The sequence below is a fragment of the Vicugna pacos genome, chromosome 33, assembly GCF_048564905.1.
Source record: "Vicugna pacos chromosome 33, VicPac4, whole genome shotgun sequence".
NCBI lineage: Eukaryota > Metazoa > Chordata > Mammalia > Artiodactyla > Camelidae > Vicugna > Vicugna pacos.
In genome coordinates this window covers 12,692,725-12,711,226 of record NC_133019.1, presented here as the reverse complement: position 1 = coordinate 12,711,226, position 18,502 = coordinate 12,692,725, and the positions used below count along the sequence as shown (strand labels likewise).

General features: G+C 37.2%; 1 protein-coding gene across 4 annotated transcripts in view; it reads right to left on the bottom strand.

Annotated features, from left to right (window-relative positions):
• Positions 1–18,502, bottom strand: part of SIK3 (SIK family kinase 3) — a 210,011-nt gene that overhangs the window by 82,763 nt on the left and 108,746 nt on the right. For all 4 annotated transcript variants that reach the window (XM_015242201.3, XM_015242203.3, XM_015242202.3 and 1 more), the window contains exons 2-3: positions 13,642–13,758; positions 10,355–10,418 (exon numbers count right to left, since the gene is read on the bottom strand). In XM_015242201.3, coding sequence (XP_015097687.2) covers positions 10,355–10,418; positions 13,642–13,758 — 181 coding nt within the window. The remainder of the gene's footprint in view (positions 1–10,354; positions 10,419–13,641; positions 13,759–18,502) is intronic.

The window sequence follows — 18,502 nt, the reverse complement described above, 5'->3', positions numbered from 1 at the left end:
CAGAACATAGACTGGTGGTTGCCACAGGCTGGGGGTAGGGTAAATTATTATTGTATTATTATATATTATATCATATTATATATTATTACATATAATATATATTATTAATAATATAATATACAATAATAATATATAGTTAAATTATTATTATTATTATTTAGCTTTTCCACATCTCCCAAATAAGAGAATTATTATTTAACAGGTACAGAGTTTCAGTTTTGCAAGGTGAAAAAAGTTCTATGGATGGATGGTGGTGATGGTAGAACAATAATGCAAACAAAATTAACTGTACTAAACTGCATACTTTAAAATGGTTACAAGGGTAAATTTCTTGCTATGTGTATTCTACCACAGCTAAAAAAACAGGAATCTCCCTCCCTCCCTCTCCCTGCCTTCACTCCATATGCGCGCGCGCACACACACACACACACACACACACACACTGGCCCAGAAAAATATCTTCAGGACATCAAAGTTTGAAGGCACGCTGAAATACAGCACACTAATTCCAAAAATGAGCTGAAAATCTCTTTATATAAGTTAAATATTTCTAAATATTATGACTAAAATATCTTTATTTTAATAGTAGTTTCACTTTGTCAGAAAAACTTCATTTTCCAAAGAGGGTTAAGGAAAAAAAAAAAAAGTTCAGAAAAGCCTCAGAAAAAATACTGATATAGGAGCCAGGTAAAAATATTCCTTTTGCTCATTCTCTGGGGCATTTACTTTTATGTCACGGCAGAACCATCAGGAAGATTAGATGGTAACTCTGAATGCATGCTTAGCAGTAAAGTGAGATCATCAAGCTGTTAAGGTTTTAAACACTAAGCACAAGTGGCTTCCGCACACATCTTGGGTAGGTTGCGAAAATAAATGCTAAAGTTAAGTCTAACATTAAGAAAATAAAACCAAAACACGAAGAATTATGAATAGGAAATTAACTGGGGAAGGAGTTGGAGGTTGTTTTAACTTCAAATGACTAAATGAAGTTCAGTGATATAGTTACCTGCTTTTGTCAGTAAAGCCTTAGAATACAGCCAGTTTTTATAGCCAAAGGGAGTAAATGATTTAGCGAAAAAACATTATTTTAGTTATAAAAATATATAGACTGTTGCGAAGTTTAAATAAGAAAAACATGTTATTAAAAAAACAAACCAGCACATAGTAGTGTGTTCAAATAAGCAACTGTGATGGTGTTCTTGAACATCTAGAAGGTTGCAAGATAACATAACTGTTAACACTAAACACAGTATCTGCTGCACGATGGTTACGCAGCTCAGTCCTTCCCATCCTCTGCTCTATTCATGAGTCTGAGTATCCCATAGCATAAATAAATGGCTTTATGAGAAGTTTTGGGTTCCATACATGTTGGCACCATTAGGAAATGTTATTTTTAAGGCACTCAGAATGTTCGTAATAAATCATAAACATTTCAACAAAGCACTGTTAAGTTAATAATTTATTTTATATGCCCGTAAGTTCTGCTTGGTATTCAGGAAACTCTTCTTGATAAAGTGCTGGATTTATGACTTGACGGTCTCAAATAGGAAGTTTGGGGATATATATCTAAAGAAATCATTCCGTGGAAGTTTTAAATTATGAGTTTAGTGGTTTACAGAACTAACCAGTTTCTCAATTCTGTCTGCAAAATTAAACAGCCCACATTGTCATGGCTGCCCCTTTATAATACAGGGCTGAATAGTATGCAATTATTATTTCAATAAATCCACTGAATGCATAATAAATGCTCATTCAGTAACCATTTATTGAAGCCTATTACAGGGCCTGGAATTCATAGTCTTTAATATGTCTTTCTCTGCAGTTATGCAGAAAACAAAAAGGTGTTTTCCTCCCACGTCAAAAACTCATTTAACTAAAATATGTTATGGAGTAAGATCAAAGTTCCATGCTTAACTTGGTTATATTTCACTGTGACACAATGAAATAAATTTACTGACTGCCTACTATATGTTAGACATTGCATTAAACAGTGAAGACACAGATGAGTAAGATTAAAACGCCACAATCTGCAATCTAGTGACATTCATTGATTCATTCAGTCTTTCATTCAACTGATCAGTAAATATTTAATGAGCACGTATTCTCTGTGAGCACTATTCTAAGTACTAGAGATTTATTAGCAGGGCTCAAAATTAATGAAGTCCTTATTTTTATATTTTTGCGAGGTGAGACAATAAGCAAATAGATAAATAAATATATGACAGCTGGTAATAAGAACCAAGAAGAAAAACAAAACAAGGAAGGAAATACAGAGTAGTGGGCCAGTAGGAAGAGTGAGATTTTAGACAGCATGGCTAGCAAAGACCTCTCTAATAAGGTAACATTTGATAAGAGACCTGAAAGGAATGGAAAAGAACCATGCAGGTATCTGGGGAAAGAGTATCTCAGGAAGAAGGAATATATGAAGGCCTTCAAGTGGGAACAAATCCAGAGTTTAATAAACAAGAAAGAGATGCCAATGAAAAAAGGAGGAGACTAGGACCTAAGGCCAAAGAGGCAGCTGGAGACCAGATTATATAGAGTTTTACAGACTGTGTTTATTTCAAACAGATGGAAAAGACAATAGAAGTAACTGGGAAGATTTGACTCTCATTTTAAAAGAATCACTCCAGGTGTGATAGGGGAATCAGGGCAGATTCAAGGAGACTGGTTAAAGGCTACTCCAACGATCCTCAGAAGAGATGACAATGACATATACCAGGTTGGTACTGGTGGAGGTGGTGATAAAAGTGTTCAAATTCAGCATATATATTCTGAAGGTAGAGTCACCAAGATTTACTGATGGATTTGGCCTGAGGCATGAAAAGCAAAAGAGACATTAAGTATGACTCTACAGAAGTTTTTGGTGTGAGCAACTGGATCAATAGAGTTGATAAGTAAGGTTAAATTACTAAGTAATTTAGACAATATACTTAGTCCAATGTCAGTAAATATCAGACGCAGAAACACAAAAGGAAAAAACCTTACTACAAATAGTGCTATAGTAGAGGTATGTTCAAGAAAAGAAGGAAAAAGGCAATAACTCTCTAGCACCATCAGGGCAGAGTTCACAGAATGAATAACATCTGAGAAGGGTCATTAAACTTTAGCAGCAGCTAACAGGGCAAAGGACAGCAGGGCTTTTGTATCTTGTGTTCTGACACCTCCTACCGATAATCACCCTTCCACCAATTCCTCTGAGGCGAACGGCCCCTTTATAGGCCACTTTATTGTTAGTGGCCTCATTTTTTTTTTGGCCAACTGTTTTTCTTCTTCTATTTGTACATGTCCCCCAAATCCCAAACCCTAGATCAATCCAGTGTCTTTCCCCATTTACCCACAGGCAACTGATCATTGCTAAGGGAAAAAAGCATTCAATACTCTATAATGAAACAAGTTGATGGTTTCCTATCTCTAGGGCCTTCAATCAGCTCTTTTAGCCGTGCTTGATCACTTCCTCTCCCATTCCCCCAAGGGGTCAATTTCACTTTCTCCACCCTCATCCAGGTCCCTACCCTCTCACCCTTGACTCTCTCAGGTGATGATGTAGCCTCCTACTTCAAGTAGAAAATTAGTAACTTACTTCACATTTTTCTACCTAAAATTGCTTACAGCTACATGCATCCTTTACCTTTAATCCTTCTTGTGAAAAGCCAGTTCCTAGCAACTATGCTCATAGCTCAATGCCCTCCTATTTCTCATTGATCTGGCTGTAGAGATTATCTTTTCCTAACTCCTACAGGGTGGTGTGAAGGGGGTCAGGTACCACCTGCACATACAGTTGGGCGCATTAAAGAGAGGAATCCTGAGCTTAGAGAATCCAAGTCTTTTATAATGGGAAATAACTAGATCCATCCTTTAGCTCCAGAGGGAGAAACTATCTCTATCTCCCAAGGCTGCTGGGTACATAAGCATCCTTCAAAAGGCGGTCTGGGGCAAAGGCAACCAGTACCTTACTTGTAAGACATGAAGAAATGTGAGATACCCATAGAGAATTCTCTCCCAACATCCTGTTTCCTAATCTAGCTTCTATCTTTTCTATTCTTTTGTTCAGAGACATGTTTCTCAAAATACCAGCCCTACTCAATGCCTCCACTTCTTTAACATAGTGTAATCTGGCGTCTACCTCCATCATTCCATTGACATTTATTTCCCTTGCCAAAGTCACAAATGATGTCCTAGTTGCCAGTTAATCTTTATTTTATTTGACCTCTTTGGAGCATCTAAACTCTTGATCATATCCTACCAAAGCTCCCTCCTTTGGCTTCATGAAGTTCTACTTTTGATTCTCCTTCTACTGTTTTGATTCTTCCTTCTTATTATCTTTTGCTGGAACTCTTTCCTCTGACTGCTATTTTAACAGTGATTTTCCCGTCACTCCTCTTCTCACTCTCTCTCTACACTTCCCTTGAATAACATTTACTCCTTTGGTTTTTAAAGGCCATCTACATATTAGTAAACTACTTATGTTTTATGGTTAGCCAAACTTATACCAAATTCCAAAACTATACAACCAATATTTCCTATATATCTCCAGCTGAGCATCCCTAAAATGCCTTATGCCGTTCTCATTTCCCATTCACACTCCTCACCTGAATTATTCATTTCCTCTCCTTAAACCTGTTGTTCCTCCTTTAATTTCCTATGTCTATGTTGGCAGCACTATGATAAATCCAATAACCCAAGTCAGAAAATTGACAGTTATCCCACAGCGGGGACTGGCACACTGTAGACCATGGACCAAATCCAGCCTACTGCCTGGTATATACCATAAAGGTTACGATTTTAAAGGGTAGAATTCAGGGTGTTTCTATTTCCTTATTGAGACTCGCTATTTGTTAAGTCATTGTTATCATCATCATATTTTGTTATTTAAACATGATTTGATTATTTGAACAAATTTATAATAATTGACAGAAGTTGTTTTTTTGCTAAAAATAACATCTACATACACCCATTCAGAGAAAGTTTCTATTAACTACTTTTCTCTCTGATTGTGGATCACATGTTCCCAGGTTTTACGTTTTCTTCCAGTTTTATTGATATAATTGACAGATAGTGCTGTATAAGCTTAAGGTGAGCAGCATAATGATTTGACTTACATACATCACGAAATCTTTTGATCATGCTACATACGGTATTTCTGAAATACCTTGCTCCCCCTGGTTAATTCCAGGCAGCATCCAAAGATACAGTTCTTGTATTACTTCTTGAAAGCCTTCACCACCCATGATGTTAATACTAAACACCTGATCATGTTGGGGTATGCCAATTCCTCCACCTGATAATTGATTTTCCCCTTTGTAAATCATTAATATTTTATGGGGAGATACTCTGAGATTATGCCAAAATCTTATCCTCATCCGAGTGTTCCACAGATGTCTGTTAGATCCAGTTGGTTTATAGTATTGTTCAAGTCTTATTTTTCCTTGCTGATCTTCTGTCCAGTTTTCCTATCCATTATTGCAAGTGGGCTACTGATGCCTCCAACGATCATCATTGTCCATTTCTCCCTTCATTTGTATCAGTTTTTGTTTCATGTATTTTGGTGCTCTTTTATTAGACACATATGTTTATAACTGTTATTGTTTCCTAATGTATTGACTCCGTATCATTACAGAAAGTCCCTCTTTATCTTTAGTAAGGAGAGAGAAAGTCTTTTGTGTTTTAAAGTCTATTCTGTCTGTTATCAACATAAATCTTTCCAGCTTTGTCATTGCTCTCTGTGTGATATATAATTTTCCATCTATTTGTGTCTTTGAATTTAAAGTATGTCTCTTGTAGACAGCATCACTGGAGCACATGTTTTGATTCAGTCTAACAACCACTTCAACCACTTCATTAGATTATTCCATCTACTTACATTTAATGTAATTACTGATAACAGCTGGATTTAGGTCTGCTATTTTATTTTTTGTTTTCTCTATATTTTGTCTTTTTTGTTATTCTATTCCTACATTACTGCTTTCTTTTGCATTAAGTGAATATTTTCTAATGAAGTATTTCAATCGCTTTAATGATTTTTTACAGTATAATTTCTGAGGCTTTTTTCTTTAGTGATTGCTGTAGTGTCAGCATGCATACTTCATGTTATCCAAATGAGCTTCTGATTGATACCAGCTTAATTCCAGTGATTACATAAAAGTGTTACTCCTTTACAGCCAGATTCCTTTTACCCCCTTTCGTAGTTTCTTTAATAAACATTATATCAATTAATGTTACAAATCCAACAATACCTTGCTATAATTATTTCTGTGCCATCCGTAATGACTTCCTTAGCCTAATGCAGTTTTTTTCACACATATGTCCTTTATGCTGTTACTGACAAACATTACACATATATTACAATACAGGCCTAACAATGTCTTTTATATTCAATAGGTTATTTATTTAAATAGGTTAAGAGAAGAAAGGAGAAAAGTATGTATCTCTTCTCTTTATAATTACATAACTACCTGTATTGGTGCTCTTTTTGTATGAACTCAAATTACCATCTGGGATCACTTGCTTTCACCTTGAAGAACTTCCTTTATTATTTTTTGTAAGGTGGGTCTTTCAGCAACAAATTCTTTGTTTTTGATTATCTATTTCACCTTCATTTTTGAAGTACAGGTTTACTGGATATAGAATTTTGCTTAATAATTTTTTTTCCCTCTGAGCACTTTAAAAATGTTATCCTATTGTCTTCTGACTTCCATTGTTTCTGCTGAAAAGTCCGCTATTAAACTTATGGGAATCCCTTCAAGTGATGCATCGTTTTTCTCTCAACGCTTTCAATATTTCAATGGTTTCTCCCTGTCTTTGACTTTCACTGCTTTTATTATGATTTATCTGTTTGTGGATCTCTTTGTATTTAACCCTAATTGGATTTTGTTGAGCTTCCTGGACATGTAGGTTATTGCTTCTCAATAAATTCATCATGTTTACAGCTATCATTTCCTTGCATATTTTTTCTGCTCCTTTCTTCTTCTGGTGTTTCCGTTACACATATGTTGGTGCATTTGACTGTGTCCCACATTCCTCTAAAGCCCTGTTCACTGTTCTTAATTCATTTTTCTCTCTGTTCTTCAACTTGCATAATGCCTATCTCTCCACAAATTCACTTCTTGTTCTGCCAGTTCAAATCTACAGTTAAGGCTCTCAGATGACTTTTTTTTATTTCAGTCATTTTACTTTTCAGTTCCATAATTTCCATTTGATTCCTCTTTAAAAAAAACTTCTTTCTCTTTACTGATATTCTCTATTTGATGTGACACTGCCATCATATCTTCCTTTACTACTTTAATTGTGAGTTCCTTTTTGTCTGTGAACATGTCTATAATGGCTACTTTCAAGCCTTTTTTTGATAAATCTGACATCTGATGTCTCTGACAGGCAGTCTCTGTGGCCTGAATTTTTTCATTGCATGGGTCATTCTTTCCTGATTCTTTATATGCCTCAATCTGTTGCTGTTCTTGGAAACTAGACATTTTAGATCATATAGTGTCACACCCCTGGGTACTGGTATACCTCTGCCCGTCTAGAGCATATTATTGTTACTGGCTTATTTATTTTAGTGACTAGCTGGATTGTTTTAGTGAAGTTTATTCCCCCATACATAGTGTCAGCTTCCAATATTGTTCCTCGGGGAGGCACAGCCTTGGTATATCCACCATCACCCTCAGACCACTGGATCACCATGGTTTGGGTAGGGCTCTCTTCCTGTCTTTCCTTGACTATGCCCAGCTGTTAAAATCCCAAACTGGCTGGTTGCACTCTTATTTTCAACAATGCCCTGGAGCATAAGTTGGTCTATAAACCATCCACTCAAACTCTGGTTCCTTTGAAGGAACAGTGCCTTTGAAGGATCGGTGTGTATTTTGTTCTGACCTTAAGAAAGCTCGTGATGTCTTCCTCCCTGGTTTTCTCCTGCAAACTAGCTTGTCTGTAGTGTAGCCTGTATCTTGAATCTCCTTTGAAATGCCTTTTACCACAATCTCCACTGTTCTTGTGGACGCCTTCAGGCTTGAACTTCTTCATTTTATGTTGCAAATGAAGTCAGCTCCTTTGGGAAGAAATCAGGAGCTGTCTGTCTTATGGTCAGTTTATCCCTTCGGGCGAATCTCTGAGACAGGGCTCTGAGCTAGTTGTGGGGACAAGGGTAAAGTTTTCTCTGGGTGATGCTCCCATCCTAGGAGCTGAGCTCACTAGAGAGAAAGGGAACACAGTCTGGAATTCTCTCAGCTTGAAACTCTCTTGAGCTGACCATCCAATTTATAATCCAAGACAAAAGTGTTCTGGGTCCCAGTATTTTCAGCATGCCACACTCATGCCAAGTCAGGGCTGGACAGAAAAAGGAGTCCAACTGCACTCACCCAGGACTTAGCAACAGCAACAGGTAGCTGAGGGCAGGATGAGAAATTCTGATGTCCTGTTCCTCGGGGAAGAAAGTCGTTAGTCTAGCTTAAAGGAGGGGATGGGGGTGGGCAGGCCTGTGTTCTTGGCTATAGTAGTCTTGAGTGGAATCTCTACCTTGCTGAGCTGGCAAGGGGGAAGAAAGAAGCGGTCTTTGCTTCAAAATCACACTCTCCATTTCTTACCAAATTTTCATAGATGTTCTTGAATAAATGTTTCTTCATTTGTTGTTCACCTTTAGTACCATTTCCAGAGATTTTAAATGGCTGGGGCTTGGGGGGTGGGGCGTGGGGAGGTGTGTTAAAATCATTTTCACCAGTTTCACTGGGAGCAAGTCAGAGGAACTTTTTGTGCTAGCCTGGCAGAAGGCATCACCCACTTGTCCTTCAACATGGAGGTGAAGGGAGCAAGGTGCTGGGGCTCTGTGTATGCCATCTCACGTAATCTTCACAACCGAAACAGACATTACAGATCTGACTTTTATAGACCATGAAACCAAGTCTCTGAATCATTTAGTAACTTGCCCCAAGTAAAAAGGCAAATAGGTGGCACACATGTGATTCAAAACCAGGCCTAACCGCCTCTTGATTAAGCCGGTCTTTTCATCTCTGATACTGATGCTTTTAAAAACCAGACCTCATGAGACAGCTATATCCCTGTGCGGGCACAATGATGTCTTTAAGTAGAACATCATCATCTTCCTCCTCGGAGTCTTTAATATTAACACTGTGAGAAGTACTGTTCCGTTTCCTCCTGCCCTGAGCTGCATTCCCACAAAGAATCCATGACCAGGGGATTATTACCATCTTGGTACTTTTGAAATCTATTTTCCTAAAGAGCAAGGTAGGTCTGATGTGCACTGTGCTTGGTTTTTTGATCATTATGAACATTAAGACGACAAGGTCTCTGTGCTTCCGAGATTACCATTGTGCAAAAGCAGATACAAAGCCAACTAAAAGGTTATTAAGAAATGGCACCTCCTTTAAAGAAGACTCATGTTTATTTTGAAGATTCTTAGATACAAAATTATCAAAAAGTTTAACGCATCAAAAAATTCACAGTCACAACTGACTAGTCACTAATAAGATTCCTCTTTTAAAAGTGACTTCATGCTTTTAAATATATTTCAAATTAGTAAGTACCAAGATTTTAAAAATTTTAAAAATTCTTACCATTCAGATTTAAACCAACAAAATTAACTGGATAAATCTAAAATATATAGGTTTTATTCTGTATTCACATGCCAAAAATAAATATGATTTTAAAATAAAAAGACATCATAATCTAGATTTGGAAGTTTAACCTTTATCTTTACTTGACTCCATTTATCACTGTTACCAAAAAAAAGGTTTTGGCCAGTTTTTACCACCTCAAAGTCAGATTTCCCTGTAACAAATTATCCTGCTTACTTCTGATGTTTGTGCTAAGCTAAGTGTTAGAGGAAAAAATAGCTACTGAAGACAAAATCCCCCAAATTACAAGACTCATCAAGGGAACTGTGAACACATGGTACGGAATATAGTTACATATTATATTTAAACAAAGTTTAAAGAATGCATTAGGGTGAGACTGTTTGCTCCAAGTGGCTCTTTCTCACACAACAGAGGCCCACACACTTGTGGGAGTTCTGTCACACGTGGTCACCCCAGTTAGAAGCTGGCAGTAGGAAAGACACTTAGTCGCATGATCAAAAGAATGTTTGTTTTTGAAGATCTTTCATCTCAACTGTCAATACGCGACTGAAATAAACAAAACACCTTTGCTAAGGAAACAAAGATGGTGGAAGGACTTAAATGAGTGAATCAAAAATAATTAAAAATTACTTTGCAGATAGAAAATGACAGCACTGAGGGACAGCATCAAGTGACAGCTGCTCAAGTGACAAAGGCATTGAACAGCTATTTTAGGTTTGCCATAGTGTGTGCAATAGCTGTTTAAAGAATGCAATCAATGTACTTACCAAATATTTCCCCTCCACTAGCATATTCTGTCACCAGATAAATCATCCGTTCTGTCTCCATAACCTGGTGCAAAGGCAGGAAAGTGACAGTGACACAAATGACAGCTTGAGATCATAGGGGGAGAAACTAATGACTCTTCTTTTGTCATTTGAAGTGTTAATAATCCTTACTGCTTAAAGGAGACTTACAACACTGGGGGGTTGGAAGGGTGACAGAAACAAATGTTATTAAGAAAAAAATAGGGATATAGGTATTCCTCCACGTTCTTAAGAGGTAGGAAATATTTACTACTCGAGAGAGACAGTCCTCTGGTTATCCCATGTGGCCTCTGCAATCTCTTAAGCTCCACAAAACTGAGAGGCCAAGAAGCTGCTAAGAACCAAAAAGTTCACATTCAACACTGATCACTTGAAGAACAAAAATGTCCCCCCAAAATTCAACCAAAACAAAACTAATGGAAAACAATAGGACTCATTTAAGAACTGCACAGAAGTCACATATGGCTGTGAGTTTTTTTTAATGGAACTGACAACTTTCCTGTCCACTATCCATTTATTCAAAACCGAGAACAATAATATAAATATTCAATACTTCAAGTAATATAAATTACTCATTTCTATTTTATCCTAGTCTCTATTTTGCTTTTTTTTTACTAGTTGTTGCGTGTTGTCAGTCCCTTCTTCCTTTTTACCTTTTTTGTTAAATATTTATTGAAGTAGTATATGAGGACATATGTTCATTATAAATATTTAAAATACCTAGTATACAAAAAAAAAAGACCAAAGCTTTTCCTCTTCCCAGCCACCTTCACTTTCTTCCCTGGGGAAACACTGTCAATAGCTTATTCTGTATCATTTTAGAGCAGTGCTGTCCTTGAGAAATATAATCTGAGTGTCGGCTATAATTTTAACTTTTCTAGTAGCCATGTTAAAAAAAATGAAAAAGGTGAAATCAATTCTAATACTATATTTTATTATCATGAATATTATCATTTCAAAAAGGTTTTAACTGTAAAGTGCTCTAGTTTTCATATTTAAATTAATTAAAATTAAATAAAAGTTAAAACTCAGTTCCTCATTCGTTTCAGCCACGTGTTAATACACAGTAACCACGCGTGGCTGATGGCTATCATAGGAGGCAATACAGTTCTAGACTCCCATTATACTTCACAGTTAATTATTTTGTCAAATTATTCCCTGGCCACTTTGTCTGTGACATCTTTCACACATTAGCACCATACAACAGTATTATGCATTACATTATAATAACAGATCTTTCTCTTCTTTTCCATAGTTTCATAGTACTCCATTGTATAAGTGCACATTATTTTAATTTTCTAATCTAATAACTGTGTCTTTTTCTCTCTTTAATTTTTAAAAACCCTCTATACATTGGTGATACCCATTGTTTGTTACATGTATTGCTTCCAAGCTCTCTCCATATGTTGACATAGGTAACAAAAAGTAAGTACCCTAAATATATGCAGGTGTTTAGAAAAAAATAAAAGAGAAAAATAAATGTCATACTGTATATCTCCTTTGTACCATCAGGCCTTTTACTGACTGTAAATGTTCTCTTATTTTTAAACTTTATAGGAGTTCAAAAGCTTTCCTACACAGTTACCTATATTTGGCTCGCTCTATAAATCCAAGGGGACTGAAGCTTTTGGCAAATGACCTGAAACTACCTTGCTACTATATGAAGACAATCTGACAACCATTCTCACCTTGGTAGCTCAGAATCTCCCATTAACAATACTAGCTGCCAGAGAGCAAAATTAGAGCTTAAAAGAGGGCAATGTTCAAAGTAAGGACTGAAAGTGTGGAAATCTTACAGGCTGATTGGAAGGTAAGAAAGGTAAACTTGCAGATTTCAGTTGTAAGGTTAATACCTACAAGTTAACCTCTTGAGAAAGGTCAACCTAATAAGCTCTACAATTATTTAAAGATGATTTATTTTAAAAAGTGAGGTCAAGCAGTGTACTCAGTCTGTCAGGATAGGAAGGAAGCAGAGGCTAGACGCCTCTGAGTTTGCAGATACAGGTCTTCAGACAACCCCAGGAAGCTTTCATGGGTTTGCTTCTGGGACGCAATGGAGGTTTGCTTCAGCATAATCTAGTCTGATAAATTTCAGCAAGTCTGCTCCTGCTGATTTAATTCAACTCATTATGTGAACAGCTGATGCCAGAGAAGGGCCCTAAGCTGGAGCCTTAACCACACACACTACTGTCATGACATGCTTTCTCTCCCATAAAAGTAACAGACTAGGAAAACTTGTTCACTGTGTCTTGGATGTACTCCCTCCACTCTTACACATACAAGGTCCCAAGTCTGGACCAGTAACCATTTACTGCAGACTAATATCAGCAAGTGAACGGAGTGGGTGGCCACTTCCTCCAGAACTAGGTGATGGCTGTTCTGGCAGAAAGCACTGAGCAGGGCTGGCCCCATGCAGAGGCAGAACCTGTGGCTGCCAACACACTGCAATTTGAGAAGCACCCCAAAGCCCCGCCTTTCCCAAAATATCTCTTCTAGCAGCCTGCTAAGGCCAAGTCCTCCTCTACTATCTGGCTTAAAATTCCAGCCTTTAGATTGACTGACTGCTTTTGCAGTAAGGCTAGGGAATCACTTCTGATGATGCATGAAGTATGTATGTTTCCTGGGAAGGTAAGAAAACTAGAATAGAAATCTCTTCTATTACACAGACTCAATCACTTGGTTATCAAAATAATCAAATGCTACCTTGGAAAACTAAGTCTAAGACCCTATTAGAATAGAAAGGAGGTAGGTTCTGACTGATACAAGAAGCCACACTTAAAATATCCTACGCCATCATAATTCATAACATGATCACAGCAATTAGTATTTAAATAATGTTGTAAAAAATTATGTTACATTTATCTCTAGCTTTTCATCTCTCAAAAGTCTCTGTTCCTTTTGGGTTTCCCATTCTGCTTTAGAATTTTGACCTAAATAAATAAGTTCTTATCCTCTAAATAATCTTTTTGTGTAATTCTAAGAATGGCATCCAAATTTTAAAGAACAAACTTAAAAGGCCTATTTGGGCAAGTTAGTTAGATTTTACCAGCAAATAGCCGGAAACATAAGTACTGAACGGGGGGTAAAAGGGTGACGAAAATAGTAGGGTGAACATATGAATATAAAACAAAAGAAAGTTGCAGATTTCAACCCAGTTTCACCCACCACCTTCTCTTCAAAGGCAACCACAGATACAAGTGACCGTTCTGGGCCTTTGTTACCATTTGTTACACCACCAGTGATCCTACCTGGTAAAGCCTGATAATGTGCGGGTGGCAGAGCATCTTCATAATCTGAACTTCTCGGAAAATCTTCTTCAAGTTTTCTTCATCCAGCTGGGTCTTGTCTATGATCTTGATTGCAACCTGACAACAAAACAGAGAAAGGAAATTTACTCTGATGCATTATTAAAAGGAGTTTACCAAGGAAAATTAAATCCACTTTAAAACATATTCCACAAAAGACAGACTGCTGGCATTTTGTTTACAGAACATCAATGAAGAAAATAAATTTACTCTTTTTAGAAAGTCAGGAAATGGATTCCTCGCAAGTTGGTCTCAAAAGAACAGACTCCAAAAGCTAATGGGTCTCCTGCCGTTTCTTAAATTGTTCTGCAGTAAGACTCCGTGACAAAACACCTCATTACCCTACAGCTGTGGTTACCGTCTAGGCAAATCACGCTCTGGTGCAGAGAACGGTGCATAGGGCCTCTTATTAAGACAAGAAGCTTATATTGTAAGAACATGATGATTCGGTAAAGGTCCAACCAGAACCTTCACAGGTGCATTTCACATCTCACCGGGTGCTTCTGTAACTCGGTAACAGAAGTAGTGGTAATGGTCGCCGTGGGGGCAGCAGCAGGTACTAAATGCTGAACGTTTACTACGTACCAGGCATAATTCCTTGTGCTTTGCAAGCATGAACAAATTTGAACCTCACAACACCCTAGATTATTATTAACCTTGTATTACGAATATGGAAATTGAGACACACAGAGATTAAGTAATTGCCCAAGATGAAGTTAATTTGGGATAGTATGTAGTAGATCCAGGACTGAAGCCCAGGTTGCTTGGCTTTAGAGTCGAATTCTTCATGATAACACTGTAAGAATTTGAAGATCTTTCTGCACTGTATATACACTACTTCAGCATAAAACATCTTTCTAAGTCTGCTCATTATTCCTTTAAGATACCCGGCAGCATATATATTTAAAAACAGAATGAAAGATGACTTTTTTTAATCTGTTAAATCTAAACTTCCTTATTATTCTTAGTGAAATATGCAAAATATTGGGTTGCCCCAAAATATCTCTGTATCTGTTTCAATTATTCAATTAGTACATAATCAATGAATATTAGCTGGATGAAGGACTAGGATTAGGCATATTCTAGCCCCTTTCAATTCTTAAAATCCTATGATTCTATACACTGGGTGGGGAAAAGAAAAAGTCTACTTATTGAGGGAAAAAAAAGGGAAGCAAAAATACCAATACTAAAAAATTTAGTCCAGAGAAATAAAGACTATGAATCACACATGGTAGATGATTCAAATGTATGAATAACTAGAATAAAAGTAACTTTGTTTGGAGCTGTTAGTTCAAATGTTAGAATGAGGACTAATGGGGGAAAGGCACAAGGAGAGAAATTAAAGCACAATTTAGAGTTAAGCCCTGGCTAATGTTGGAATGTGATAAAATGAGCTGCGTGTAGCTTGAGCTACAAAGATTAACCAGACGTAGCCTTAACTTCAAGGAGCTCATAATCTAGTAGAGGCAAGACATACATGAAACAGCCAGCAATACGGCACTGGAGATACAATCAATAAAGCCACGTGCAAGGCACAAGAGTAGAACAGAGGATGAAGTGTGACCTTCACCTGGGGGACAATAAGCAGATATAGGCAAAGATTGACAAAGAAGACAGAACTTAAGAAGAGACAGAATTGGGATGGGCAGAAAAGAGGGTAGGAAATTTTATGAGGAGAAACAGCAGAATCATTAACAAATCTCAGCAACTTATCTTCTAATAAGAAGTCTTGAACCATATGACCCTGACCACTAGCATTTCTACTTCTCCTTTCAGCACTGTGCCAGGTCACATCTAGGACCTCAACTCTGGCAACTGGTCCGGCATCTGTACCTGGTTCTCTAAGAACAGCTCCCAAAACAAACCAAAAAATTCACAGTACACAATGTCCTTTTATAGAACAAATATCTGGGCCTTAATAGTAACTAATTATTAATAAAATCTACACATGAATGGGACACTATAGTTTACAGGATGTTTTCATATATATAAGCTTAGAAACTTACATACATATACCCAAAGCAGAGCTCCCCAAATGGTGCACTGGAGGCCATGGTAGGTGACAGTGGATCACCTCCAGCTTCAAGGAACCTCAAGTATTTACCCCAGAGAAAATACCATCATTTTGAGTGTGCCAACGGCACACAAAAGGCTGGGAAGCACTCTTAAGGATTTGTCGATCATCCGCTGTCCAAGGATTGGTCCTGAAAGTCCCTTATTCTGTCCATGCTTACTAATGGAAAGCAGAGGAAAAGTAAGGGGGTGGAAGGTGGGGGTGCAGAAGGAGGGCCTTCAAAGCATTCGGCCATATTTTTGCACTTTTTCACCCTCAAGAAAGCACTGGGTCATGATGTAATTGGGAGAGTCATACAGTAGGGCCTCCTGATTCACAATGGACTCATTCTGAGTTTCATTTGCATTCTAAGGCAAAACAACTCTCATAAAGATGAAGAGAAAATCAAACTTAATCATCTATGAGAACAACGTTGGCGATGAAAACCTCATAATATATAGTACGCACTGAACAGATATTTTAATTTAATAACAATTATATCTGATTTCACATAAAAGGAACATGGTCCTACATATTGAAACACATTCTTATCTTTTGGGGAAAATTGCATTAAGTATAATCTTAAAAGTAGATACAGAGAGGTTTTAACAGATAAAAACATTAAATTCCTGTCTACTCTAGAGTGAGATTCAAGATTCAAGAAGACAGAGAGAGGCTTTGCCCAGCAGCTGAATATGGTGTAAAACTGTGCGGGTTCAAAATCTTGGAATTGTCCTGTAACATATAACCTTGAGCAAGTTATTTAATTTTTCTATGATGAACTATAAAATGTGGGCAACAATAGAAGCTACTTTAAAGGTTGCTGGGGATTAACTAAACTAATGCAAGCAACCTACTCAGTATAATGCTGGGCAAGTAATGTACATTAATTACAGGTACTGCTATTGTTATTATTTTGTTTTGTTTTTTCTGGAATCAAGCCTTAGATGTTAGGCATTCTTTGGCAAGGATTAGATTTGTTTCACCAAGTGGCATAATCCTGGATCTGAAACACATCAACTCCTTTCTCAAGGGGCAAGTTGGGAGGCCTAGAAGCTAAAGAGCTAACAATTTGTGGGCAGCATTCAGAACAGGCTGCTTCCAGCTGATGTAGGAAGAATATGGAAAGAATGGAGCTGGGAAGAAAATGCATTCCATTCAGCCAAGTCACAGTGAGCCACAGGATGGAACCCACAGCAAGACCAGACAGAGAGTGGTCTGCTTCCTCAAGGCCGGCCAGGCCCCCTTCCGTCCACACTAAGTAGCTAACACCAGGGAGGAGGCCACGGCGCACACTTGGACACGTTCCTGATAGGACCACTTAACATAGGACCACTTAATGGAGAAGGAAAGTCCTCAAGTTTAGCTCCTACCTTAGCTGCAAACTGGGAAGTGGAGGTTTTCTAAAAAGTTGAAAAATACCGATGAGAGAAAGAAACTAAAAGTCAGAGAGCAGGTTGTTGACAAGCAGGTATGATTATTTTCAGAAGAGCTGAAGAGATCAATGAGCATGCATTTCCACAGCTACAGGTTATTGGAGGCTATGTAATAAGGTTTTAACTGAAAGTGGTACATATCAGTTGATTAAAAAATAAAATGTATCCACAACAAAAGGTAAATTGGCAGGTAAGAAGATGATAAACTCTCAAAGAATGTTTTTAGATTGGTGCTAAAAATCTATGAATCACATACTTGCACTTACATATGAAAAACATAACAAGTAAGGAAGGACACTTGTAACACATTATCAACAGAGCATATATTTCTTAAATTTGCTGGCTCTACATAGAATCCTTCTATCCTGCAAAGGAGCCTGATCTTGCAAACCGACACTAGTATTAATTAAACATGGCACTTCATCAAATACATTGTTAGACAGATACAGATTGTGGAAGTCCTTAAGAATTTCCTTACCCAAGATATTTCCATTCAATACATTTCTTTTTTAATAGGCATGTGGTACGAAGAAAAGTTAAATTCAGGTGGTGCCAAATTTAAAGCCATAGTTCTTTATTCATTCTAGAAAGGAAAAATAGCTATTTTCCCCTGTTAGTTCTTGTTTCTAATCACAGTTCCTTTAACTCTTACCTCATTTTTGCAAATGCAGTAATGCTCTTAGGGAATGAAATGGAAGAAAACAGTGTCTTCCTCACAACAGACAGTAATTCACTTGCATATTCTGGTAGTATGTTCATCGGCAAGATAAGGTAACAATAAAAACAAACCAAGCCAAGGAAAGGTTCAAAATGAAGATCAAAATAAATCACCTTTCCTCCTCATCCCTCAGAAATAAGTAGATCTCTTCTTCAGGGATATGCTGTGACAAATGGACAGTTTTTTAAAAGGAACTGCTTAGGAAGAACACACAAAGACCACAGGTGCTAAAATTCTTCCAAAAAGCGAAAGAGCACTCCCTTAAACTAGTATGCAGATGCATGGATAATAATTTCACAGAATACAGTAAACAGACTGAATGCTTTTAAGAAGGGAAGAGAAAACATTATGACAGTGCGGAGAAAGGTTTATTTTGAGAAAAGTTTATTTTGTTAAACAAAAGTATATTCTTTTAAGGAAATAAGTCTATTTCTCATTGAAACGCACTAACATTTAGGCAGGTATCCAGTTTTTCGCCATTGGGAGTTATTTTCAATGGGGTTCTTTTTACATTAACTTCTGTAGCTAAATTTTTATTCTCTTATTTCTATAACAAAGCTTATCTAGTACTCTAGATTATTCTCAGCTCAGATGTAG